Source organism: Myodes glareolus, chromosome 23 (assembly GCF_982192425.1).
Source record: "Myodes glareolus chromosome 23, mMyoGla1.1, whole genome shotgun sequence".
Classification (NCBI taxonomy): domain Eukaryota; kingdom Metazoa; phylum Chordata; class Mammalia; order Rodentia; family Cricetidae; genus Myodes; species Myodes glareolus.
The window spans coordinates 49,132,322-49,159,433 of NC_142048.1; the positions used below are offsets into that span (position 1 = coordinate 49,132,322).

Below are 27,112 nucleotides of genomic sequence, written 5' to 3' on the forward strand. Positions count from 1 at the left end.
TTGGAAAGTGTGAAAAATACCTTTGGATTTATTATTTAATTACAGTATAATACAAAGTTATAATAACAAAGTAAAAACGTAAAATAGATTAATATATAAAATATGCTAATGCTACTTCATCAGTTATTAAAATCACACAGTTCTCCCAACCATCGATAACGTTTAAAAGAAAGATTTACAGTGTATATAAAAGAATACCTCCCAAGAGTTGAAGGGTGGGCAGGGGGTGGGGGACACTGGATGTCAAGGGTTTTATGGGGCTGGGATCTGGCCAGCCAACCCCTCCATCTCTTGACCCTCTTGTAACTATAAATATGCATTCTTGTCCCTAATGCAAACTTTCCTGAAAGATCAAGTGGTGTTTTACTGTCGAGACATGGTCTTGTGTCTTGTGGTCCAGTGTACAAAATGGTGGGCCAGCACGATGGACTTTGGTCGACCTTTCTCTTTTAAATCCTGGAGTTACGGGAGATTGACATTTTCCCATTGTCTCATCAGACAGAATTTATCCTAAAGTCAGACCTTCATTCTTGAAAACTTACGAATTGTGAAGTACCTATCAAAGGTAAATGCTATGTCCTCCCCTACAGACCCTCTGTCCCTCTGCCAAGTGGCAGTTCATGAAGATGACAGTATAAAGGACACTTGGCCTTTTAGGCGTGTTTTCTATAGAAGAGGAAGGCAGGTCCTTCTTCGGATCCAAGGAGCTGGGTTTCCTGGGTCATTGCTTCATGTTGTCTTGAATCCAGTCTATGTAATTAGTCACCTTTGTATACACCCCAGGGACATCCTTCTGCCCACAGCCAATGCCCCAGCTGATAATGCCAACCAAGGTCATGTGTTTATTGATCATGCATACCAGCGGTCCTCCCGAGTCACCCTGTGGAAGAGCATAGATGCATGGATTAGTTGTTTGTACACATGACAGAACATCTGGAAGAAAATTCGGGTTGCTATTTGTAGTACGAAGGTAGTAGCCCTCAGGGGTTACTTGGCTCAGGGAGGCAGACTTGAGGCTATAGATTTGGCCATATCTTAAATCTGGTAAAATAGCATTAAGAGCCTGGCATGGTAGCACATGCCTTTAATCATAGCATTCAAAAGGCAGAGGGAGGTGGATTTCTGAGTTCAAGGCCAGCCTGGGCTACAAATGGGAACATGCCACCCAGGGAGCAGACAGTGAATGAGGTGTTGTCTCAAAAAAATAAATAAATAACCACTAAACTCCCAAAACCACAGACTTAAGATAACTGTTCAGAAATGGGGTGTGGCTTCTCAGTAGAGCAGTGACCTGCCATGTAAAAAAAGCCAAGAACTCCATTCTTAGCACCCAGAAAACAAAAACCAAAACCGCTCAAGTTTTATAGCATTGATTGGAGTGGGTGACATGGTGGTGCATACCTTTAACTCCAACGCTTAGGAAAAAGAGACAGGTGGCTCTCTGTGAATTTAAGGTCAGCCTCTTCTACATAGAGTCCCAGGCCAGCAGGACTATATAATGAGATCCGCCTCATAAATAAATAGATAGATAAAATCTGATTTGGAATCGGCTACTAATTTAGTTATATGGCCTCAGTGAACTATGGTGACTATCCAGGTGTTAATGTCAGCGGTTGCTCTGTGCTGGTGACTATCCGGGTGTTCATGTCTGCAATTGCTCTGTGCTGGTGACTATCCGGGTGTTCATGTCTGCAATTGTTCTGTACTGGTGACTATCCGGGTGTTCATGTCAGAGGTTACTCTGTGCTGGTTATTATCTGGGTGTTAACATCAGCATTTGCTCCTCTCAACTTAGTAATCAGGAAATGTGAGTACCAAGTTCAGAGAGGACTTGATACTGAGGACCTAAAACTGCTTCCCAGGCTGAAGCTGAACTTTGAGAATTCTTTCTCACATCCTGTCCATATCTAGCATCCCAGGGGGGTGTCTTTCCTCATCCTAAAGAACAGGCCCAACTTCTCCAACACCTTCAGAAGTCAAATATTTAATTATGTTGCTTTATCTATCATTTCAATAGGGCTCACAGGGAAATCCCACACTAGCTTCCTGTCCACAAACCAGAAAAAATTCCTGCAGTTTAGATTTTCCTTTCCTTCCTTCCTTCCTTCCTTCCTTCCTTCCTTCCTTCCTTCCTTCCTTCCTTCCTTCCTTTCTTCCTTCCTTATAATTTATTTTGGTGTTTTGTCTGCATGGGTGTCTGGTGTGAGGGTGTCAGAAGCCCTGGAACTGGACAGATGTGAACTGCCATGTGGGTGTTGGGAATTGAACTGGGGTCCTCTGGAGGAGTAGCAAGTGTTCTTAACCCGCAGAGCCATCTCTCCAACCCCCAGTTCAGATGTCTTAAGTTTGAGGAGCTTGGGCCTTTGCCATTTTCGTCTTTGAAGCTCCACTTTCGAATCCCAGCGTCACACCCTCCACCGTGGCTCTCTCTCTCCCCGCTGCTGAAGAACCTGTTGCCAGGGCACAGAAGAGGACTCAGAATGCTGAGGCATCCATGGCGTTTACCTGACATGCATCGTGGAGGTCTTGGCTGCCTCCACTTCGGGTGTCTCCGGCACACAGCATGTTGTCTGTGACGGTTTTATTGAACAAATTCTGTGATGTGCAGCGGCTCGATGGGTACAGCCTCACATGAGCCTCCTTCAGCCGCTCAGAGAAGAAAGGAGACGCTGAAAGAGAAGGTCTGGGTGGCTTAGGATCTAAGCATCACTCACAAGCCTTTTGGAGAGAGAAAGCTAAACTTTCCAGCTGACCCAAAACAGACTGTCTCCTATGACACGCGCCATGTTTTACTGTCTCTAAGGTGAGGTCACGTGTCTCAGCAGCACCGCTGACAGCTGGACTACATAGTTATCCATCACGAAGAGTGTCCCGTATCCCACACATGTTTGGCAGTCTTCAGCCAGACGTGTGGCACCACGACCACAAGGATTCCAGACACTGCCAGTCACGGCCTGGGTGGTGAAATCTCCCCCAGAGAGAACCATCGATTTAATCGGGCATCCTATCATTTATTCCTGATAGTTTAATCAGGGAGCCTGCCCTGTTTCTTTCTACGTTGGTGGTGAGGAAACTGAGGCTTTGGTAATTAAAAAAACCATTTTTTTTAAAGTGTTTAAGCTCAATCTGATGGTCCACACCTGTAATCCCGGGACACTGGGATTGCAAGTTGGGAACCACTATAGGAAACATCATGAGGCACCTTTCATAAAATAATACAAAAATACACATCTGGCTTGGATAATCATTCCCTCAAAGGCCACATGTGTTGAAGGCTAGACCCGTGGTGCTCTTTGGAGATGGCAGACCATTTAAGAAGTGGCTCTGGGAGAAGGAAGTTACGACTGTGGCTGGGATATTGAGACCCAGACTCTCCCTCTTCTCCATACGCTTGTGTGTTAACGCTGGGGTGCAAGGCCCCACACCTATGGGCGCCTCCTATGACATATGGCTTTGCCACAATACCACAGACTGGGCCAACTGACCACGGTCTGAAACTTCCAAACCCATGAGCACAAACAAACCTTTTCTGTCTTCAGGTTAATTTATCTCGTATTTGTTGACATTGTTAGAAAGCAGAATGACCCATCCAGGGTCCCACAGCTAAGCCAGATGCAAGTTCGGGGTACAAGCTCAGCCTGTACAACTGTAGCGTCTACGAACACACACACATTTTCACCCTTCCTCCCTGTCTCCACTGGACTACAAAGCTCTTCAGAGCACTTCCCTGTCCCGACTTTCCGGGATCCACACATAGTGTCCCCGTAATGCCAGGAAGCAGGCAGTAGCTTCCCATCATACAGACAGGCAGTCTTCACCTGCACTTTTCTATGTCATGCCAGAACTGGGACCAGTAACATTGTGTGACCGCCTCCCCTCCATCTGCCTGATGACCACACAATAGATAAGGAGGGGACCAAGGCTTCCTTCCACTTACATTGCTCATGCTTGCCGTAGCCGGACAACTCACACTCTGTCCAGTCAGGAAGCTGCAGGTTGGGGTCAGGAAGGCAGGCGGTGCTGACAGAGCTGCTCTCCTGGGCACACTGTTTGGAATCTGACCTCAGCTGCAGTAACGCTGGTGGCAAGAGAAAGGTGATGGGTGACCCAGTGTGGGGAGGGACCGGGCTGAGAAAGCAGGGCGTATGACTAGAATGGCCTCTTACCAATGTCGTTGTCGTAAGTGTCATCATCAAATTCCTTATGGATTACATATTTCTCAATCTCAAATGTCTGCTCCGCTTCTCTGGGAACCACGCGGTATGTTCTGCCCAAGACCACTTTAACATGCTGGGTGGGAAACCTGGCAGGAAAACAGCATGAGGGTGTTTTGCAATTTTTAAAGAATTACTCCTGGGTTTTGCCAAGTGAGTGACTCCCATGGGCTGGCTCCAGAGCCTTGGAGAATGAGAAGTCCATACCTCTCCTGGAAGCAGTGGGCCGCAGACAGCACCCAGCAGGAACCGATCAGCACTCCTCCACACAGGAACCTCTCTCCCGGAGCCCTCTTGTTCTTGACAAAGATGGCGGCCTGCCAAGGGTGCGAGGTGATGTCTGTGAACAGTCCGCCTTTAATTCGATACTGAGGCTGTTTGTACTGCCGCAGGCCACAGGTGGCTGGAGAGGAAAGCAGAGAGAAGAGGGCGGGGTCAGACCTGTAGTGTGGGCACAAGGCTGAGAGAACCCACCACAGAGCCTTGATTTCCGCTGGCTGCTGCCCTGGAGCATGCTGACAGGAAAGGGTTTAACTGTTTTAATGACGACGAGAGCCACAGCTTTCCTTTGTTTCTATAGTGATTTGCCTAATATTATACACGGGTATCTTTATCCTTCCCAATCCTGGATTGCAGGAAGGCAGGGAAACTCTCACTGAAGGTCATAGTGACACGGGGGTTAGAACCCGAGTCTGCCCGACTCCAAAAGCAGGCTCTCTCTTCCGTACCCTGCTCCTTCCAATCTCGCCTAGAGCGATTTCTTGGTTTAAGACATCATGCAGTCTTGCAGACTTCCTTCTGAGAACCCTTTGCTTTTCCAGCTACTCAGCCAAGTCAAGTTCCACGGCATCACAAGGCTCTCATTAACACCGTAGCCTTGGAGGCCCTTGTGGACTTCCTGAGACGAACCCATCACAAACGGCCTCGGCTAGGAGCTCAGTTTATGTCTTACTTTCCAATTAGAGTTTGTTCTTTGAAGAACACTCTGGCTTATATCTGTGTGCTCGTGGGAACTGAGCAATCATTTATTCTTGGGTAATTTCCAAACCAAACTTTCATGTTGGGGATTTTTGTCTCCCGTCCTCTGTTAGGAACTCAGCTCCCCTGTGTTAAAGGGGCTCCACGGGGATGTGGAAGTGCACAGAACTTGGTGGGTCACATGACTTCCGAGGGCATTTTAGAACAGAGGGACACTGACGTCTCCCCGGCTCCAGGCTACCGGAGAAATGTCACAACTGTTATCTAAGGAGCCACAATGTGAGACCTCTTTCTCTTCACGGTCACCAGGATTGTCACCACCTGGCCAGAGAGAAAAGTTGGAGCCTGTTGCCTTTGAAGAGATTGGTCTTCCTTTCTGTCCCTCCCTATCATCTCCCAGATCTGGACGAGTATGATTGTCTACCAGGGCTTCAGTCATGCAACCCCCTGCCCCAAAGGCCTGGCCTTCCTGGGGGTCCAGAAGCTATAGAAGCTAAGACAGTGGTGAAGACACAGGAGGGGTCAGAGAAATGAGTGTCAGGGTGAGCCTGGGAGAAGAGGGTGGTGAAGTTGCTCTTACAGCATGGGGGCACATCACAGTACTCCCACGTCAGCTTTCCGTCCTTCAGCACATGACACCAAGGCTTGGCATCCCCGTCTGGATTCCTGTAAAATAAGAATTGGAGAGTTTCAGCGACAGTCACATCTCAGGACTAGAAGGAGGTTAGGTAGGCCCATGGCGGAACCAAGAAGCCAGGACAGGTCTCAGAAGTGCATTGGTCAGCATAGTCTAACAGATCAGCTTCAAATTCAGTAAAAGACTCTGACTCGAAAGATAAAGGTAGAGATTGATAAGAAAAAGACACTGATGTCAATCCTAAGCTACACACACATCTATGCATGTATACATATACCTTCATGAATGTGCATATACCCACACTAACAAGTACACACATACTCCACTCCCGCCCAAAATAACAAAACTGATGTTATCATGCTTCTTAAAAAATAAATCTAGGGCTGGAGAGATGGCTCAGTGGTTAAAAGCATTGGCAGCTCTTCCAACAGTCCTGAGTTCAATTCCCAGCAACCACATGGTGGCTCACAACTATCTCTAATGGGATCTGATGCCCTCTTCTGGCATGCAAGTGTACTTTTCAGACAGTGTACCATATACATAAGTAAGTCTTTTTTTTTTAAGATTTATTTATTTATTATATATACAGTGTTCTGTCTGTCTGTATGCTTGCAGGCCAGAAGAGGGCACCAGATCTCATTACAGATGACTGTGATCCACCATGTGGTTGCTGGGAATTGAACTCAAGACCACTGGAAGAGCAGTCAGTGCTCTTAACCTCTGAGCTATCTCTCCAGCCCAAGTAAATCTTTAAAAATTAAAAAAAAAAGGTTTATATATTAAGAAATAAGTCTACTCATAGAAAACTAACAGGTTTGTCTAGACATTGCTCATTATCTTTTATGCAATGCTTAACATTGAATCTTCTCCCACCTGCTCACCCAGGCTCCCTTAGCTCATGGCTACATACCGGCAATAATTATGTCTGCCCAGGCCGAGTGCCTGTGAGTCCGTTCTCCATGCTGTGTAGCTCTTGCGCATCAGGATCTTGGAATCCCACGGGAGGCAGGAGGCCCTGGATGTGGTGAGGCTGTGGGTGCCACGATAGGTTAACCCTTTCCCAACGTAACAGTCCTCACTCTGTCCTGGAACAGAATACATCTCAAGGTTAAGCCACAGTGGTTAAATGTTGGTGGAGCAGGTTGTAAAGGTTCAGCAGGAAGAGGTGTGTCCCGCCAGTGATAATGGTGCTGGGAGATGCTGTGAAGGTGTTAGAGAGGTTATAGCCCATGATGAGGGAACCAGGATGCTGCAATGGGACCACACTGGCAGTCCTGCTTCCTCAGCTTTTTGCTGCATCCTGCCCTTTTTCCCCTCTGTGTGAAACTGACATGTTTGTCTCTCTACTTCACTCTATTTGAGCAGTACCTGTAAAGTTATCTTGATCCTTGAACCCTAATATTGACCAGATGAGGAAGGGATCAGCAAGAGAAACCATGCCTGGTACTGGAAACCCAGCCAACTACCCAGGGCTATTGAAGTCATGGACCTTGGAGGGAAGCCTATAATTATCATTTTATTAAACCAGCACAATCCCTAACTACGTTCTAAATATTTGTCCTTATATCCAGAGGTAAGTGTAGTCCTGACACCTCACCAGGGAAACTTCTCTTCAGAACAGATGGAGAGATTGTTACAGAAAGAAAACCCCAACCAATCCAAATGAAGGGTTGTGGAGGCCAGTCCCAGTGTATACAAACACTGCACCTAAGGCTTGGCAATCACTTCGGAAGAAGGGGTGGAAGGACTGTTTAAGAGCCAGAGGGTCCAGGAGTTTGCTGTAAGAATGCATCTCCTAGTGATGTCAGAGAATCCACTCATCAAGTCTCACCAACATGACTGCCTAGACAAGAATGACAACAGACCTGCCAAGCAGATGGGAGAAAGTCCACAAGGCTTCAACCCTGCACAGAGAACTACAGGCAAATAAGGAATGCTGAGAATGGGGAATACAGTCTTCCCCAGGGAAGAACACGCCAATTGGTTGTCAATACCAAACAGCCTTGAAAAATATACATACAAGTATCTAATGTTAGGAATATATATATACACATATACATATATGAATTATATATAGTAATATATATGTGCATGTAACAACAATTAATGAAAAAAGAGGCCATGGATTTTAAAAAGAGCAACAAAATGTATACAGGAGGGTTTGGAGACAGGAAAGGAAAGGAGAAAATGATGTGGTTATCATCTCAAAAATGAAAGGACTAGAAACCATGGGTTCAGCTGCCTTCTATGCTTTACAGATGAGGATGCTGACGGGGGTTAGGGAACTGGACGACAAGCTGGGTGAGGATGTAGCCTTGTGATGCGCTTCACTCTGCAGCCAAAACTACCTCCTAGCCTGCTCCTTTCTGGGTATGAGAGACTGTTAGATTTACAGTTCCAGATGCTTCTCCCTCGGGGATACTGCAGGGGAAGGCGCAGGGTAGCTGTCACTTACCCTTAGGGCAAGCTGGTGTGCTGCAGAACTCCGAGGTATACTTTCCCGCCTTAAACACATAGCACCAGGGCTTGGAGTCTCGGTCTGGGTTTCTGAAAAACCAGCGAGGAAGGATCATTGAGGGTTGAGCAGGAAGCCTCCCCTCCCGGACCAAGGACTAGGCATGCTTTTGGGTCAGGGCTAGTGCATCTTGGGTTGAACGCTGTCAAGTTTTACCATGTCAGGCAGAAATCTGACTCCACTGTGCTCTTTATTGGGGGGATTAAGCACGTTATAAGGAAGCGTGTAAGGGTGCCAAGTTGACAAGGGTGCACAATAACTGTCCGTGTGTCAACACAGCTGACCTATAGTCGCAGGCATGGAATTCAACAGCGATCCAAGCACTGCTATAAAGACATTTTGTAACTGTGGCCAACAGCCACAATCAATTGAGTTTGAATTATCCCAGACAAGGAGGGTGCCCTTTGTTTAGTCAGTTTAAGGCCCAAGAACGTCAAGACAGCGATTCCTGCCTGAGTGCTGCCCTACGATTAGAGACTCAGATGTCTACACAACAATATAAAGTGATACCTTCAAATCAACCTCTTCTATCTACCTACCTCCCTATCTACCATCTATGTGTCAATCTCACAATCACTGACATAGGAATGCATTGATAAATCTATTGCTATCGTCTATTTATCTTCCTACGCATATGTGTTTATCATCTTTCTACCCATCTACACATTATCTATGTATGCATTTATGTATTTATATAGCTATCTAATTATCTATCTAGCTGTCTAAGGGTCATCAGCTCTGCTTTTCTGGTTGGCCAGGTCTTCCTCTGAATGTAATGTTCATATCAGACACCACACACACACACACACACACACACACACACACACACACTCACACACACACACATCCTACTGTGGAAGACGCCGCTCACCTGCAGTAATTGTGATTCCCAAGGCCCAGCTTGATGGCATCCGGTCTCCTTGCATTATAACGCTTCAGGGTCAGAACACTACTATTCCAGTTGATGCATTCAGCCCCATTTTCTGCTGTGCTCCACGTGCCCCTGTAGGTGATGCCCTGGTTCTTAAAGCACGTTGCTCTGGTATCTGATTGACAAAAGGGACACCAACAGGCTCTCAAGGGAACTCTGCCTTGTCGCAGCACAGCGGAGCAGGCTCACCGCTGAAGGCACTGGAGCCCGCAGTGAGCTGGGTGGACAGGGTCACTCGCATCACTGTGGCCAAGCTAGACTGTGCATTGACACGTCAGGCTCTGTCCCCTTGGCCCAACAGTGTCGTTCCCTAAACGACTACATCTCTCCTCTCCTGAACCCTTCCCTCCAGCACACATTTCCTCTCCCTTCCTGGTCCGGCCCGTCGGAGCGGCAGAATGTCAGAACAGCTCACACCCACCCACCAAAGTGCTCACCTACATCACAACGTTTCCCAACAAATCCATCAGGGCACTGGCAGACAAAGTCAGAGGAATACAAAGCCTGGTGACAGGTACCCCCATTGAAGCATCTTGGTTCACTGCAACCTGTCGAGCAGAAACAAGGAAACCCTTAGCTACTTTCAAAGCAGCTCCAAGAATACAGAAATTAAAATTGCAACCATGTTGGGTATGTCGCCCCTGTTCCAGATACCACTAGCCCCAATATCAACTACAAAGTAGGCATATTATTTCCCACTTTACATATGTGGACACCGAGGCTAGACAAGCCAAGGCTCTCTTCCACCTCAGTTTTCTGGAGTGCTTTCACCTCTTCCTGGACAGAGTACACCCAAAACATGCTGAAGACCTGAATATGCTAGGAACCACAAAGGAAGGGTTTGGGCCCTGAGCCCTGGCTCAAGTGCAAGGCCTCCATGAAAAGCTGGTACGTACTTCGGACAGGCACTGAGTGACATTGCGCCGAGCCACCAATGCAGCGGCAGTATTCCACTCGATTGCTTCTGAGCATGGGGCGCAGCCATGATTGATACTGCTGGTACGTTGTCTGTGTTTGCTCATCTCTGCAGGTCACTGCAATACAGAACAGGCTTGTCTTGTCAAGACAGACTCAAGAAGAGGGGACAGCCTCATTGTTCCTGACCTGTTTACAACACACAGTGAACTCTCTGTAGCTCTATAGCTCTGTCATGAGGTCTGCGACCAACCCCAGAAGATCTGGGTGACCATGATCTACAGTGTCCCCCTTAGAAATATGATGACAATAGCAATAGTTACTATTTTTTTAAGTAGAATGTTTTTTATTATGATTCTCTTCCTTGGAGGAACCTTTGTTTTGAGACAATTTGATTATGAAAACAAAGTTATATGAAGTAATAGTCTATTTTCCCACTGTAACCAGTCAAAAGTAAGGTGGAGAGCGCACGTCTTTAATCTCAGCACTCAGGAGACAAAGGTAGGCTGATCTCTGGCTTTAGGGCCAGCCTGGTCTACAGAGCAAGTTGCAGAACAGTCAGGGCTACACAGAGAAACCCTGTCTTGAAAAGCAAAACAAAACAAAGCAAGCAAACCAACAAAACTCAGCGGAAAGGATACCTCTCTGAGTGAGTGACTACCAGGGTTTCTAATTCATTGGGTAGATTTCTCCATTCAGAAAAGATTTTGGGCTAAAGTTAGGGAAACTGGCACCTATGTTTGTCAGAAAATGTGCTACTTTCAATAGTATTTTTCATGTAATGAAAATTGAGCAGGCATTTAGCAACTGCTTTTCTAAAACAGTATTGATTGGACCAAGGGGTAACTGTAAACAGGGTGAGAACCAGCACCTCCGCCTGTGTGTTGTCTGCCTCCTTTGCGACAGACACTGACTCCGCCGAGGTATATTATTCATGCAGTGTACACCCAAAACACCAGTCGACACCAAAGGAATTCTATTCTTCTTCAAGCTGAAGGGACAAAGATAGAGGACCTGAGGCTCCAGATTCTAAATGTCTCCTGTTACTTTCCCAAGCCTACAATCATCTTGGCTTCTAGTAACAACAGAGCCTTGCAGGACAGATAGATACAGTAACAACAGAGCCTTGCAGGACAGATAGATACAGTAGCAACAGAACCTTGCAGGACAGATAAGCCCCACCCAGGAGAGAGCGGTTATCCACAAAGAGGAGGCTAGACCTACAGGAGGGACAGCATCTCAGCTGGAGCCAGGCTCTCCTCTTAGGCCACGTCAGGAGCGACAGGAGTGGAGCTGCTTCCTTCTGCAGACGCCTGGCCTCTGCTCCGGTGCCCTTCTCTACCAAAAACAGGAGTTCAAAAGCACCACAAGAGACAGTCTCGGGACACCGAACCCCTTTATTTGTTCTCCGGAGTTTAAAGCAGTGTTCCAAAGCTCCGTGTGGTGGTAGAGTCTGTCATCTCGGCACTTAGGAGGCTGAGACAGGAGGATTGCTCCTGAGTTTGAGGCCTTCATTAGTTACACGGCCAATCCCAGTCCGGGCTGGGATGTATAATGAGACTCTGTCTCCAAAAACAAGCAAACAAAATATCATAAAATAAAAAATTAAAAAGAAAGAAAATAAAATGAGATGGAGAGAAAGGTCTGGCGCCTCCTCACCTCCACCAGAGAAAGAGTGAGGGGAAGGGAGAGGGAGGGGAATATAGAAAGGCAAAGAGGTGAGAGACAGAGAGATGGGGAGAGAGGGAGTGAAGGGGTGAGAAAGAGGGAGGGGGTGAGAGACAGAAACAGAGGTGTGGATAGGGACCTGAAGCTGGACTTAGAGGTCTTGATTTCAAGTCAAGGCAGTCAGTTGTGGACGTTCTTTGCTCCTCTTAGATTGCTTTCTAGAATCAACTCATATAAAATATAACTCATATAAACTCACAGAAAATCTCCTTCCAAAGCATCTATGGGGTGGCCCAGGTCAGCTATCCGGATTTTGCCAGCAGGAAGCAATGGAAACATGGGGATGGTAGCTGAGGTTGAATGGGCACTGGTGAGCCCACAGTTCAGGGCTACCTAGAGGAGCGGGCAGCTATGTGTTCCCGGGTTCGCGGTGAGGTGTCTACTCCTTTATGGCTATTTTCTCATGTCTGTATCTAATACTTTGAACCTTGTGGAGACAGGGTCTTGTGCAGCCCAGAATGGCCTTGAATCCACGATCCTCCTGCCTCAGCCTCCCAAGTGCTGGGATTACAGACACGTACCACCCATATGTCACAAGCTTTATTAACCCCGGGGACAGCCTGATTAGGTTTCCCTGGGAACTGGGCTACAGGCTCCAGCTAACTAAATGGTGAGTAAGCAGGCATTTCCACAAAGGCACCCGGAAAGAACTCATAATCATCCTGCCAGCGGGTACTGGGTGAAGAAGAATCCCCTGACAGTCAAAAGCATTGGGAGACCTGGGCCTGCCTCCCCATGCACCTCTCACCTTTGTAAGATCGGGCTCCTCTTCTAAACCTGTGGTGCACTCCCTGCAAAGAGATCAGGATGGAGGAGGAGTCAGCGCAGGCTGCGAAGACCAACCCGAGTCTTCCCTGACGACCAATCAGGAGCCACCTGCTCAGGAGCGCCCCCTTCAGGTAAGTGACCCAGGAAGAGCGCCATTTTCTTACTGTCTTGTTAAGTCTCTGCTCTTTCTACAAACCCAGTGCCACCCAGAAGAGCTCCGGGCACAGCAGAAATGCTACCGATTTGTGTTGTCCAATGAGGTAGTCACTAATCCCACGTGGCCACAGGCTGCTTAGAATGTAGCTAGTGTGACCGATGAACCGAAATTCCAACTCTGTTTAGGTCATTTTAAATTTAAGTAGTGGCGTAGGGATAGCGGGCTCCAGAATGGGTGGGAAGGCTGCAGCTCCTTGCATCCTTTATGCAGCCAAGGGATGCTCTATTCTCTAAAAATCTCGTGCCCAAGTGTTGCCCATTTGGCCTTATACAGTGCCCCGTGTGGAAGCGAGGTTTTGAAAAGTGGATACAGCTTCTGTCCCCATACTTCGGTTGTTCCTAATGCCTGTCTTTACTTAGTACACTATGGATGTATTCAAATACATATTTTCCCCTGGGCTGGGGACCATAAGCCTGGCCCTATGCGAGCTCTTCATCGCTGACCTTTACCCCAGCCCTTGGTTCTCTAAAGCCTATGTTCATGTCAAAGATGTGATCACCTTCCTCGCTGGCGGGGTTGCAAATGTGCGCTACCATATACTCTTGCACACATTCTTTACCAAAATGGCTCTAAAGAAGACGGTCAAAAGCACAGAAGTGGCATTAAGAACTTTTCGGTCAGAGACATGCTCGCATTCTGCTGCTGGGAGTGTGTGCTATATGTCTGTGACCATTCCTGGGAACTTCTCCCAACCTGACAGGTGCTTGGGGGAAGCATGAACATTGGGTCGCACCATGAACATCTTCAGCTTGGTGGCCCAATGGGGTGAGGCGAGGAGGTGGACCCACCTGACCAGGCAATGTGAAGACCATTCCACAAAGCAGCAGTACCCACAACAGCTCTGTCTTCATCTTGCTCCTTGTTTCTTCTGTGTCCCTAAGTTTTAGAAGAAAAAAAAAAAGCAGTTACACATGTGATGTGGGAGGGCAAAGAACCATAGAAAATTCAGGACCCTGTGACTTTATTTCAGGGGACCCTTTCAGCATTGACTCTTAGAGACAATGTCTGGAAGATTTTACACACATCTATCTGTCTGTCTGTCTATATAGATATATAGATATGGATAGATATAGATGTGTGTTGTGTGTAAGCATGGAGAGAAAATATGTACAGGTAGCATTAAATTTACCACCTTAATTATGAAATATTCACCGCAGTGGCATTAAACACATACGCACTGTCATGCACTCATCTCAACACCCATTTCTAGAACTTTATCCCAGTGAAAAATGAAACGCTTTAGCCATTCATAAATGGCTCTTTGCTCTTCCAACCCCTGGCCACTTTCTACTCTCTGTGTCTGTGATTTTGACTACATTGGATGCATCATACACATGGAATCACACAGTGTCTGTCCTTCTTTATGGGCGCAGTCATAAGCATGATGTCAAGAAAGGTCATCCACGCTGTAGAATCCCTGCCCTTTTAGAGGCTGAATAATATTCCATTGTTTGGTTACACCACATTTTGCTTGCGCAGTTATCTGCAGATCGATAAGGGTTGCTGATAGAAAATGTTTTCCCCCAAAGATTCCTGTGGGTTGAAAGGAATCCCTGTCCTGGGATGAGCGAGGCAGGAGTCACAAATTTTCCTCTCTGACTGTCTCAGAAACAGTTGTAGGGATTTTATCACTGGCTCATCATGGTGCCAGGGCACCTGCCTTGGATGCCTCAGCTTTGGTAATTGTAATGGACAATGCTACTTCTGAGGTGTGGTTTCCTCTTCAATCAAAGGGAAGGCTCCCTCCATGTTGGCCCCGGTTCCCTTCGCGGTCTCTGTCTCCTTTTGTGTAGACTTACAGATCTGGTGACGAGCAGAGCTCCAGGGACAGGGGCACTCTGTTGTTGGTCACTGGACTCATATCTCCCTTGACACCCCCGTCCAGTTTCCACTTGCCTTCCTCCATGCCTTCTGCTTTTGGTGACTGAAAGCAGGTTAGCTGGCCCGGTTCTTTTGTGGTCTGGCAAGCCCTCTCACTCCTCCGTTCAAAGCATCAAAGCAGGACTTTCCTTCCCCTGACTCATGTCCCTCCAGTCATAACAACCCTGATTCCCACCCCAGCCACTCAGGCCCCCACAACCCACTGGCTCCGAAGTCACCAGGATCCCATCCCATCCAGCCTGCAGCTGGCTCTCCACCCTCTGCTTTCTGAAAAGAACTGACTTTCTTTCAGGATTGCCACCTAGCCCCTTCACGTGCCTCAAGATCCCTTCAGTTTAGATGAAAACAGAAAGGAAGGCTGAGCTGGGAGACTGCTGCCTGCTGCCTTCATCTGGGGCTGCAGGGAGGGAGTAGAGAGCTATAGTGAAGGTGGCACAAGCCTTTAATCTCAGCACTTGGGAGGCAGAGGCAGGTAGACCTCTGTGAGTTCGAGGCCAGCCTGGTCTACAAGAGCTAGTTCCAGACCAGGCTCCAAAGCTACAGAGAAACCCTGTCTCAAAAAACCAAAAGAAAAAGAAAGACAGAAAGAAAGAAAGAAAGAAAGAAAGAAAGAAAGAAAGAAAGAAAGGAAGGAAGAAAGAAAGACAGACAGACACAGAAAGAAAGAGAAGAAGAAAGTGTATGTTGGAATAATGGCAACTGCCGAGGAGGGAGAATAGCCGCTGTGCAGGGAGTGTCCAGCTCAGAGGAGGAAGTCCAGAGACCCAGAGCAGGGAACAAAAGCTGTGGGGGAGAGAGGGCAAGTACTGGGATGTGAGAAAGGGCAGGCGGTGGCTCACAAGGAGTCCGGTCCCTCCGGACCCACCCTCCATGTCTGTTCTCCATGGCAGGGGTCGAAGGGCCCCCAGGATCTTCACTCTACTTGTCCCGCCCCTAGCAGAGGTGTCTGGGGGCTGTGGAAGCCTCTGTTCCCTGGAGGGTCAGCTGGGTTGTAGCACCTTTCTGTTTTGGGCAGTTCCAGAAGGAAGTGGCCATGGAGGCCACAAGAACAGGCAGGTGGAATCTTGAATCATTTTCCTTTCCCAGTTTCCCAAAAATCTTACTTCAACTCAGGGTTAATTCTATGTCAGTAGAATTAACTGTAGATACGTTCCTGCTTTTATTTCCTGGTGGCCTAAGGACAGAAAGAAACTGAACATTTTTGCAAATGTGATTCAGTGAGTCAGCCCCTCTTCTTTTCACACCAATCAGCCCATCCAAGGGCTTTCAGAATCTTCTTTTTAGATATCGACTAAGTTACAGGCATTGCTTTTGTGGTTTTGAGATAGGATCTTAACTATGTAGCCGGTTCTGTCTTGATGCCAGGGAAATGGTCCAGTGCTGCTTTAGCATCTGAAATACTTGGTTACTTTTCTTACTGTGAAGGGATACAGTACCAAGCCAAAGGGAACTTAGAAAAGGAAACATTTAACTGGGGGATTGCTTACAGTTTAGAGAGTGAGTTCAGCAGGGACCATGGCAGCAAGCTGGCTTGGCCTGAAGCAGAGGGGGAGGTGGGAGCTAACTGGGAACAGTGTGGGGTTTTTAAACCTCAAGGCCCACCTCCAGTGACACGCCTTCTGCAACAAGGCCACACCCCCTAACCTTCCCAAACAGTTCCACCTGTTTTAGACCAAGCACTCAAATATGAATCTTCGGGGGTCATTCTCATCCAAACTACCGCACTGGGATGGCAGGAATTTTCTACCATGCCCAGCTGACTCAAGGTTCTCTAGATATCAGACAATTCCAGAGTCAAATGTGCCTGGCTGATGCATATGCACACTCTCCTCTCCCCAAGAGGCCAGCTCTTTCTCTGGACCCCAGGACAGAAGGGACAGCAGCTAATGAGGTGGAGCTCACAGACAGGGCTGACTGGGAAGACTCCAACAGCTGCACTGCATCATAGTAAGCCCCTCCTCCACAAGAGGGACAGGCGCTCAGACGTTGAGGACTTGCCACTTTCTGTATCTGGGCTTGTGGCCTTGCTGGGCCTTGAGCCACTGAAGATGAATTGCATATAAGCATTAAATAACTCTTTCCACGCTCCATAGAGGCAGTCCTAGCAAGCTGCTGGATCAGTCACGTGGCAGAAGAGGATGACAGGGAAGTTAGTCACATGCTAGATGAAAAACAGTGCAGCCCCAAAGCAAGAGAAAGGGGGAGGAAAAGGTGGAAACTCGGTTTGAGTTTGTGGAAAATGTTGGTGTAGCGGTCACAGGCACTGCTGGGACAAAAGATAAAGTAGCCAGTAGAAGTGTGGACCTAGACTCAAAGTCCAGAGGGTGAGGGTTTGACTCCATAGACTCTGGGCACCCACCAGAGGTGTTCATGGGTGCCCAAGTGTGGGGTTTAAGGGATATATCCGAGGCTTGCTTTTTGAATATGAATGCATAAATTTTTCCTGTGTTCTCTTCATATTGTATATATAGTAATTTCCCAGTATTAGTAAAGAACTAAAATAAAACAAAACAAATAGTAAGCAAGGAAAAAGAGGGAAGGGAGGGAGGGGTGGAGAGAGGAAGGGAAGGAAGGACTAGACAGAAGGAATAAATAGAAAGGAAGGGAGCGGGAAGGCCGAGAAGATGTCTATCTTAGCTTTTGTTGGTCTGTTGTCCCTGGATACGGGGTGGTAGAATGGCTATGAGTCCTGTCATCTTCAAAGTCTCACAGTCCCAGCCATGGCAGGCCCACCCTTGGAGAAAACTGAACTTCATGGATTAGAGCAAAGCACTTTCTTTAGCGATAGTGCAGCAGGCCCAGGACTTGGCAAGTTGGCATAGCTTCTACATAAATTAGAAAATGTGGGGCATGTGGTTTTGCCAATAAAGCTCGGTCTAGTCTCTCAGGAAGTGTGGTGGTGACAGGCATTCTCATGTGGTGTGTGACCCACTCATCTACATCTGTCAGTCGAATCTTCTTCTGAAATACGTGTTCATCTCATGGACAACTCAGTCCTTTCTGCCTGCATGCCAGGTGCAGATCTATCAGCAGCAGCAGCAGCCAGGACACTGTTAATTGCCTGCCCTTCATCTGCAAAGAATAGGCTAAAGGGAAGAAGATGGGGGCCCTGCTATAAGCTGGCTGTCCTTGGCGATGGACTGTCTCCAAGAATCAAGAAGTTGTTGAGAGAGTGGAGATTGTATCTGAAGCATGCCACGTGGGGACACAGTGCTTGGTGAATGCCAGGCAGTAACAGCTAGATTTCGATTGGACAAAGCCACTGGGATAGCAATAAAGAGATTGCCAGAAAGCTTTGGGAAAAGCCGGTGACATGCCCTTAGGGCCCTTTTATGGCTCTGTCCTCTTTATATCCCTCACTCAGCCATCTTTTCCCCAACAAAATCTGCTCTCAGGAAGGAATTTAATAACTCACTCACGGAAAGGAAAAGTGGCTGAATGGAAAGATGAACAGTGGCGCTGCTCGCCAAATCGAGACAGAAGATGAGCAGAGCAAAACCCAGTGGCTAGACTTTTGGAGTCTCCCTGCAGAGCTAGGGTCTTTCTCTCCCCTCCCACCCACAGCAGGGGCATCTGTTGTAACGTAGGTAGTGACGCTCCTGTAAATGGATAAAGTGCTTTTGCTCTTTATATATGGGAAAGTGATTGACAATAAAGAAACTACATTTAGTCTGAGATTGTGTGTGCAAGCGACACCATTTTCATTTAAATGTTGGTGCCCTGGAGGACTTGCGCTTTATTCTTGAGCAAGGGAGCCAGCAGGTTAGAAGAGCCTGCCAGGGAAAGGCTGCTGGGAAGGAAGCCACACTGCTGCCCAATTTTGTGCTGTGTGCTAGGTTGCACTGCTTCCGTCTTTGCTGAGAACACTCCAAGTTCTTATGGCCATGCCTACGATTAATTAATTCCTCGGAGATCTGAGTCAGAGCCTCAGCTTCTAAAATAACTAACAATAACTCTAAAATAACACACGGCCTTGAAGCCACACTTCCACCACCACAGCCCAGAAAGCCAATCAATGAGAAGTCTCCAGAACCCCTGCAACATCACAGACATGTTTCTAAAACAGATAAAGAGATGAGGTGAGGTGTTTTAATTCGAAGCGGGTCTAGAAAAGGGCAGCGGGTTACCACAGCAGCCCCCTTGGAGCCTGGCCTGGTGGCACACACCCAGGACCCTAGCACTTAGTGACCCAGGGGGAAGGACTGCAACAACTTTGAGGCCAACCTGGGCTCCCTAGCGAGGTCCAGTCACACAGAGACCCTGACTTGAAAGAAAAGAAAAACGGCTTACCTTTCCTTGTCCCAGTAGAGACAGCGCACCTTTGCAGGGAGTAAGTGAACTGGTGATTTAATAAGCGAGCTGAGCAATCTGGGCTCTGCCCTTGACCCACATTCCCAGCCCTTGTTGGTTTTTTTCTCTTTCTGGGGCCTCAGTCTTGGCCTTTGTTGCTGTTCTCCTTTAGACAGGCTATCCCTAGGCAGCCCAGGCTGGCTTAGAACTTGCGGTAGCCTTCAGGCCGGTCTTGAAGTTTTGACCTTCCTGTGTTTGTTTGCTGGCTGCCTGTATGATAGGCATGCATCACCACACCCTGACAAACTATTTTTCAAAAACCTGCCAGCCAATAAGGAACTCTAGAGATGTTTCAGCAGGTTAAGGCAACGAAGACCTGAGTTCAAGCCCAGAGACCCACACAGTGGAGAAGAGAATCAACTCCTGGAAGTTGTTTTCTGACCCCAGGGTGTGCGCGTGCATGTGTGCATGCACACATGTACACACACACACACACACACACACACACACACACACACACACACAGAGGAATAAACAAATAAATGTGGTTTTCAAAAGAAATTTTAACTTTGCAAAAAAGTAACTTTCCACAGGTCAAATGCTTACTTTCTCTTTTCAATTATGAACAGAGCTCTTTACAAGAACAAAAGAGATTTTCCCCTTTTCTCCCTCCCTCCCTTCCTCCCTCTCTCCCTCTCTGTCTCTGTGTGTGTCTCTATCTCTCTGTCTGTCTGTATTGTGTGTTTTGATATCTCTGTCTCTGTCTGTGTGAGTGTGTGTGTGTGTGTGTGTTTCGATACAGGATCTCATGTGACAAAAGCCAGCCTTAAATTTGCTATGTAACAGAGGTAACTGAGGCTAACCCTGAACTCATCAGTTCATCTCCCAAGTGCCTGGAAGAGTCTGCCTCTTGATATAATTTGACCCATTACAAAGAGGCAAAAGCTGAATAGCACCATAGGGTAGGTGTAGCTTTTTTTGCGCACAGGTATGACTTGTGCCTAAGCTACGTGGAATTCGCCTAGGGAAGATCTGCAGCAGCCATCTTGTCTCTCCTGCTCTACCTCCTACCAGGTGGCCTGGTTGTTGGAAGAAGTAAGCACGTGTTGCTTGTGGGTTTAGGAAGTGTATCCTGCATCGTCTTTGGATAAAAACCAAAGCAACCCGCTTTAATGACCTCATAGCCCGCCGAAGGAAAGGCGCGCTCAGCCAGTCCGTGCCATGCCACGCTCACTGCAAAGCTGGAGACTGAACAAAGGGTGTCCAGTATCCATCTAAGCTCCCAGGCTGCTTCCACTCCCTAAAGAAAGCCCCGTCCTACCCAGGTGCAGTGAATTGACCGTGAGATAATTTGGTAATTCCCCAGTCTGCCTCCAGATGTTAACACTTTTGAACCAGGTTGCGATCAGAAGTGCTCATTGAGCCACTCCGTGAAGGAATCTGAAGGTTACCAGCCTTTCCAGAAAGTAACAGCAGTACCGAGACCCATGCATGGATGAAGAGGATCCCCACTTACTCAGCAGGGATCTTAATGCCTGTCCCTTGTCTGGCTTTGGGTTTTTAAAGCACTGTCAGCTCATTAATCACTTAAGATGGCGTAACTCGCTTCGCAGATATGAAACCGAGGCAGAACTTCCCAGACACTCCCTGAGGTGGTGGTCGCTTGGGGACTGACACCTGCCTCCTGAGCTACCCCAGTCTCTGAGCTCCCTGCTTATTGTCTGCTGCAACACTTGGTCGCACCCAGAGCCTTGCACATGCTAAGCACGTGCTCAACCACTGAGCTACAACCCAGCCCTACATAACATTCTTAAAGTGCTCAAAGAGAGCTAGTATTTCTCCAGGCAACAAACACGACCCTTGAACTCTCAACTTAGACCCCCCACACACACACACCCCCAACTGCCACTTACAGATCTGGGTGGGTGGGCAATGTTGATTCTCCAAGTCTTAGTTTTCTGGGCTTCCTAATGACCTTTCCATCTTATTTATATATTTCTGAAAGCTAGAGAAGTAACAGATACAGATCCTGGATGCCTGAGGCATGGCGGGTGTGCACCGCACTTAGGAATGAATGCCCTCATCAACAGGAGCTCAAATTGCTTGAAACTACTGATAAAGAGGAGGAGGCTCTCTGAGGTCCTAATGGTTTCAGGGGTTAATAACAAATGTTCCTGGCTCATATGACAAATGATAGGAATGTCATGCCCATCAGTAGTCAGCAGTGTGAACAGAAGCCTTTATTTCCTGGAAGCCCAGTGAGATCCTGTAACCTGCCTTTAATCTGCTTTCTTATTTGTCTTTTTTAGGCCAATTCACACCACACAACAGGGCCCCTGAAACTCTTTGGGAATTTGGAATTAGCAGTTGACACGTCTCACTGCTTCTGTGTGGAGCCCTTAATCCTTAGGTGTAAGCTCACAGAACATTTGCTCCCACATAAAGAGACTTTCAGCACAAATGTCTACAGCGTGTGGGGCCAGCCTAACCTTGCACTGATCAGTTCAGAGGCTTCAGGTGGACTTAGGTCTTCTAGGTCAATCCCCAAAGAAAATTCTAGAGGCCTCTGATGTGTGTCAGGAGCATCACACAGTCTGTATACCTCAGTCAGACCTGTCAATCACAGGTCACCCCCAGAATCTAGGCCAGTGGCATGTCAGACACTGCTAAGGATACCTAGTTCTTCAATTGCTGCATGGAGAACAGCTGGCTCATGTCTCCTGGGCTGTGCTGACACCGCTCTCCTGAGCTGCCCCTTCAAACATGCCAGAGGAGCGAGTGCTCCATGACCAGCAAACTGCTTCGTTCTCTCTTCCAGGAACCAGGAATTTAGTTTAATCTTGCCTTGCACTCCTGTCTATAAAAGCTTGTCTCCCACGCAAGGTGAAAGTAGACAGCTGGGCCAGTGTTAGAAGACAATGGTGCTTAACCAAGGCTTTGAGAATCTCGACTTGCAATTTTCTTTTTCTTTCCTTCCTTTCCTCCCCCTCCACCCCCTCTTATCTTTCTTTTTCTTTCTTTCTTTCATTCATTCTTTCTTTCTTTCGATAAGATTTCGTTGTATCCCAGGCTAGCCTTGAACTTCTGATCTTCTTGCCCCCCCCCCCCCATCTCCTGAGTATCAGGGATTAGAAGTGTTCGCCACCTCAACCAGCTTATGTGGTACTGGGAGTGTAGCCTAAAGACTCCCATGCTGGGTGAACACACTGCCACCTAAGCTACAGCCCAGACTCTAGCTCTAATTGTCTATAAATCTGTGTCATCAGCAGTCTGATTGGGTTTGAAGTGAGACCCGTCACATGGCTAGCTCAAAGCTGGCATTCATTCTCGATTTCTGTGTTTTTAGTCACTTCATGCAGAATTTTCTGCCAGTATGTCCAAAGTGAATAGCCCCCAAAAAGAAATCAACAGAATATTCCAGTTCTTCATGACCCGATTTTTTACCAGACCAGAGCTGAAATCACTCAGAGAAAACAGAGAAGCAAAAAAAAAAAAAACAAGACAAAAAAAAAAAAACTCTTCTGAGACAATAGATCACAGTTGCCAAGAAGTCAGATTGCACTGACTAGTTCAACTCAGACCGCAAAAGGCCCTCCTTCATGGAGACTTGGTGTCTCAGAGAAGTGTGGGAATTGTACGTTTTGAATGGCGCTAAACCCACTGCCGATGAGCCATGTTGCAGCCTCCCCCATCGGACTGAAAACAACCACACTCACAGCCTTCTTTCTAGTGGATGAGCCCGGCAGGACGCTGTGAGTCATTCTAGCCCCCTGGCTGAGCCCACTGCTCACTGAGCATGCTGAATGTGTGCAGTCCTTCCTTTCATCGCTCCCCAAAGCCTTCCCAGAAACAAGGATGCTCCTCGGCTCCTCCAGGCTGCACCAAGCATCCTGAGTCTGGGAGGAAGCAGACAAGCTGCTTGCTGTGTATCTCTCAGGAGGCTCTCCAAATGATCTAGGGGTGTCCGGGAAAGTTTGCCCTATTCCAGTTTGGGTGGGTGGCGGGAGGGGTGCTCTCCTGAGAACACTTTAGGCGGAATAAACTGATGGCCAGAGGGAACTATTTGCCCTTTAGTGTTTCCAGTAACCCGTCTGGGATTGAATATGATTTAACCCCCACTGGCTGTTTGCACTCAGCATGCCACTGACCTGCAGTGATTGATTCCGCATAGGCCAGGGTCTGCAGCTCAGCAAAAAATCTCTGAGTAGTCTCCCAGTAAGTGTTCTCCAGTTGCACTTGGGATGTGCTCAGGGGATTGTAAACCCCCACCTCCACCACACACACACACACACACACACACACACACACACACACATACACACTTTTTTGCTTATTCCCCCGCCCCCTGCCCCATCATCCGCTGAGGAAGACCACTGTACTGTTCCAAATTGACCACCAATTAAACCATTGCTGCTACTGCATTTCTCGGCACTGAAGTTTGTCCTTGGTTATCTGGGAGCTCTGCATACTTTCTTCCCTCCCCCACCCTGCGTCCTCCCACTGTCTCTGTGAGGTTAGGAAAACAAAGGTCCCGAGACAATCCCGAGAGCTTTTGGACTTTTGCTGCTGCGGCATGAGAAAGCAAAGGCGTTGGTGCATGATGAGCAAGGGGTCAAACGGACCGGCAAACCGCTGATGAGTGGCGGGGGACCAGAGGCAGTTTTGCATCCCGACTCCAAGTGGTAAGGAGAGGTTCCTAAAAGTCCCGACTTCTCCCACCCAGCACTTCCTGCCTAGTTAATCGTGCTGTCCAGGCAAATCCCCCTCCCTGGTGCCCAGCCCGTTTCTTAGCGGTTCCCCTGGAGGAAAAAGGCAGCCATACCACACCCGCTAGGACCCTCTCAGCTCTCCAACGCAGCTGAAAGTCATCCTGCCCGTCAGTGCCGCTCCCAATGTCTGTTCAAATAACCCGAGTCATTCTTTTTACTTTCTCCCCTTACTGCAAGCACGACTTCTGCAAGAAACGCATCTCTCCTAGTCTCTCTCTCTCTCTCTCTCTCTCTCTCTCTCTCTCTCTCTCTCTCTCTCTCTCTCTCTCTCTCTCTCTCTCTCTCCTTTTCTCTCTAGGAACCGCTTCAGCTTACCCGGAGACATTGCAAAGAGCTCCCCGTTTTACGTGGATGCTAGCTGGTCCTCTTTCTGCCTGAATTACAAGTCTGTGCTCCCACTACGCATTTCTTCGCTGGCTCAATTTACCCCCAAACACTTCAAGAGACAGAAGAGGGGTCGGCTGTTAGATAGGCGCAGAAATCCAGCTTACCGCGAGTTCTTGCTTCTTTTCCCAGCCTCGCAGGGGCTTCTTCTCAGTGCTGAGCTCTGGGTTCCCGCAGGCTCTGTCTCCCTGAGCAGCTCAAGCCAATTTTAAGGGAGAAGGAGGGGTGGGGCCAGTGGTTCTGTGTAGGCGGGTTTCTGCTGTGCCGGTGGGTGCCGGGTGGACCGGGCCACTGAGGAGCCAATGGTGCAGTCTCTAAAGAGCGGAGGAAGTACGCGCAGAGGAGCACAGCCAGTCTTGGCTTGGCGCCACCTTGATTATTCACCGTACTGATGTCATCGAATCACAGGAATTTTCAGAGTTGGAAGGGACTTAAGATTCATCCTGTTTTAAAATCCTGGTCTCAAAGGCCTAAAAGGGACTCTCAGGACCGGCTACTCTAAGCCCCTGTCTTGACCATGAGTTTATAGTTCTAAACAACCCCGCCCGACTAGGGACATCGTCTGGAATTTGAAAAAGTAACTACCCCTCCGGACACGCGGATGCTGTGCCGGGTTGGGAGTGACTTGGGACAGTAAGCACATGACGTCAGGGCTGTTGGTGCTATCCATACCTCTGACCTGCCGCTCTCCTGGGCTGAGGCGCTTCCCCGCCTCTTCTCAGCTGAGCGCACTCAGAGAATTGGGGAAAGTGAAGGATTGGAGCCGGTTCTTTCTGGCGTTGCCCTCTGAAATCCCATCACAAGCCCTCCTTCCTCCAAGCCCTTCCCCGGAGGGGGCACAATGAAAGCTCCTGAAAACTGCCATTCTAGTGGCCTATAGTGGCCCTTTTCACAACCTCCAGAAGCCTCAACAGTTCCCGGGGCACCAAGTTGCCCAACAGTTCAGTTTAGAAGTCTTCCGCTGCAGCTGTCTGCAGAGCAGAGAGGCTCAGGGAGTGACCTCTGTCTGTTACTCTTGACTGCGGAGTAGCTCTGAGGAGGGGGAGTTCTCCGTAGTCATAGTTGCCCCAGCTTTGCTGAATTGCACACAAAGGAGAGAAACCAGCTAAAACTTGACAGCTCCAGAAATCTTGGCTTGTGTTTCTACCATCTGTAAGTTTGGAGTTTGTTTCTCCTGTCAGACGTCAGGGGAGCCCCCAGGCACCAGCGGTAAGGAAAGTTGATGCCTGACAATGGGCACTTTGATTTTAGTCAAAGGATCGCCGTGGGGTGGGAAAATGAAAATAAGTCTTGGTGGCATCACATCCTGGAAAACTTGCCTAGAAGCCCTTTGCCCTGAAGAGAAATAAAATCCAAGTCCGATAACCTGGGGACAGGTAAGCAGAGTCCCTAAGATCAGCTTCTGCAGTGGGGGTCATCTCTGCAGACAGTGTGTCACCTGTGGAGGGCAGAGGGCAGTGGACAGCTGATGGGGCACCAGGACAGAGACCAGGATGCTATTAAACACTAAGTAAGAAAACGATGTGATTCTGAGAAAAGTCGAAGGAAAGAGATATGGCCGTGTGGCTGTGACTGAGGATCTAAGGGGGCCTCCTGTTAAAAGGAAACTATCCAGTTTTCGAGGATAAATGAGAGAAACCTCAGTTGGGGTTATTGGAGCATACCGTGGGACAGTGTCCCTCCTGGCATGCCATGGCTGGTCCTGTCTTGAAGTTAGATCCTACTAAGATACAAAGCTCACAGCCCTGCAACTCCCTGCCCCCGTTCTCCCAGAGGATGTATGGGCTACTATCAGATGCTGTGGTGACAGGGACTTTGCTTCTGTGATATAGTTGACCGTGCTTCCATAGGTCACTCTTCACCCGCACTCCTGTAAGTAGCCCTAGTTAAACTCATTGTTTAATTCTCCAGACTAGACTCGTGGGATTGTTTCTTATGTCTGTCCTCAGTAAGGTGTCTAAGGTGAAGAGGCATTTGTTCCTATCTCCTTAGAAGTTAACGCATCGTATATTGTCTAGGCCTCCATCTAGACTGGACACTTGCGCTGGCCAGCTGGACGAGGTGTGTGAATTGCATACTCACATGCACACCCTGAGAAACAATAGGTGTGGCAAAGGAAAGTGTGGAAGGAGCCCCTGGCAATGGTGCTGCCAATGGAGGATTGCTCACCAGGCTGCACCAGAGGGCTTTGCACTGTTCTTGCCAACCCCTAGCAAGTCTGAAACGACAAAAAAAAATTAAAAGTAAAACATCAGGCAATTCTCCTGGAGCAGTGACTCTTCAGAATTTTTAATCTCAGAATAATAAGTTTCAAAATTCCACACGTGATTACAATAGATCTAAAACTCTGGGTTCTGTTTGTTTGCTTTGAGACTGGCTGTGTAGCTCAGGCTGACCTTGAACTCCCAAGAGCACACCCATCAAACTTGGTCTCATATGCTGTTTTGACTATGTGACAATGGAAATAATTGTGTTCAAAAATGGAGGAAAGGTGCCATACAACATATCAGTCTGGTACAGTATTGTATAGTATTAGGATGGGTGATAGCATAATTATACATATCAAAATTAATAATATCACCTTGCACCCCAAGTAAGTGGCAAGTAAATTTGTATGTGAGCTGTAACATGAAGTCTGTAAACCCTGCAGGAATGAGTGGGTAAAGATTCAGACAGAACGTTAGTGTTTGAGTGCTGTAGAGACTGGTGGGTTATCTTCAGTTCCTCTCATGGTCCCTGCACGGTGCTCTGAAGGAAAAGAAAAATGGCTCCACGCTGGCTGCAGGCAGGTCTGGATGTGCCCAGCCTGTGACTCTCTCCGACACAGGCATGAGGAAGCAATGGCTGCCCATAGGAGCAGGTTCCAGTGATAGAAACTTGCTTTT

At 48.0% G+C, this 27,112-nt stretch overlaps 1 protein-coding gene across 4 annotated transcripts; it reads right to left on the minus strand.

The window, feature by feature from the left end:
• Plat (plasminogen activator, tissue type) lies at positions 1-24,522 on the minus strand. 4 transcript variants are annotated; one of them, XM_085680711.2, is made up of 15 exons: positions 24,335-24,522; positions 13,692-13,779; positions 12,667-12,709; positions 11,415-11,528; positions 10,172-10,309; positions 9,713-9,823; positions 9,216-9,390; positions 8,285-8,376; positions 6,740-6,914; positions 5,773-5,858; positions 4,422-4,617; positions 4,167-4,303; positions 3,938-4,078; positions 2,506-2,669; positions 1-880 (listed from the first exon to the last, which is right to left on the minus strand). In XM_085680711.2, exons 2-15 carry the CDS (start codon positions 13,752-13,754, stop codon positions 722-724), a joined length of 1,794 nt encoding a protein of 597 aa, XP_085536837.2. In that variant the 5' UTR covers positions 13,755-13,779; positions 24,335-24,522; the 3' UTR covers positions 1-721. The 4 variants fall into 4 exon arrangements, with proteins under 4 accessions (XP_085536837.2, XP_085536838.2, XP_048312291.3 ...); XM_085680712.2 differs by lacking the exon at positions 24,335-24,522 and adding an exon at positions 24,159-24,311; XM_048456334.3 differs by lacking the exon at positions 11,415-11,528 and having other exon boundaries at positions 24,335-24,518.
• Between the last annotated feature and the right edge of the window lie 2,590 nt (positions 24,523-27,112).

Coding starts and splice junctions, on each gene's coding strand:
- Plat (XM_085680711.2), bottom strand. CDS start 13,754: ATGAAGACAGAGCTGTTGTGGGTACTGCTGCTTTGTGGAATGGTCTTC. Junction 9,391..9,712: donor TGGGAAACGTTGTGATGTAG/GTGAGCACTTTG, acceptor TTTGTCAATCAG/ATACCAGAGCAACGTGCTTT. Junction 6,915..8,284: donor CACACCAGCTTGCCCTAAGG/GTAAGTGACAGC, acceptor ATTCTGTTCCAG/GACAGAGTGAGGACTGTTAC.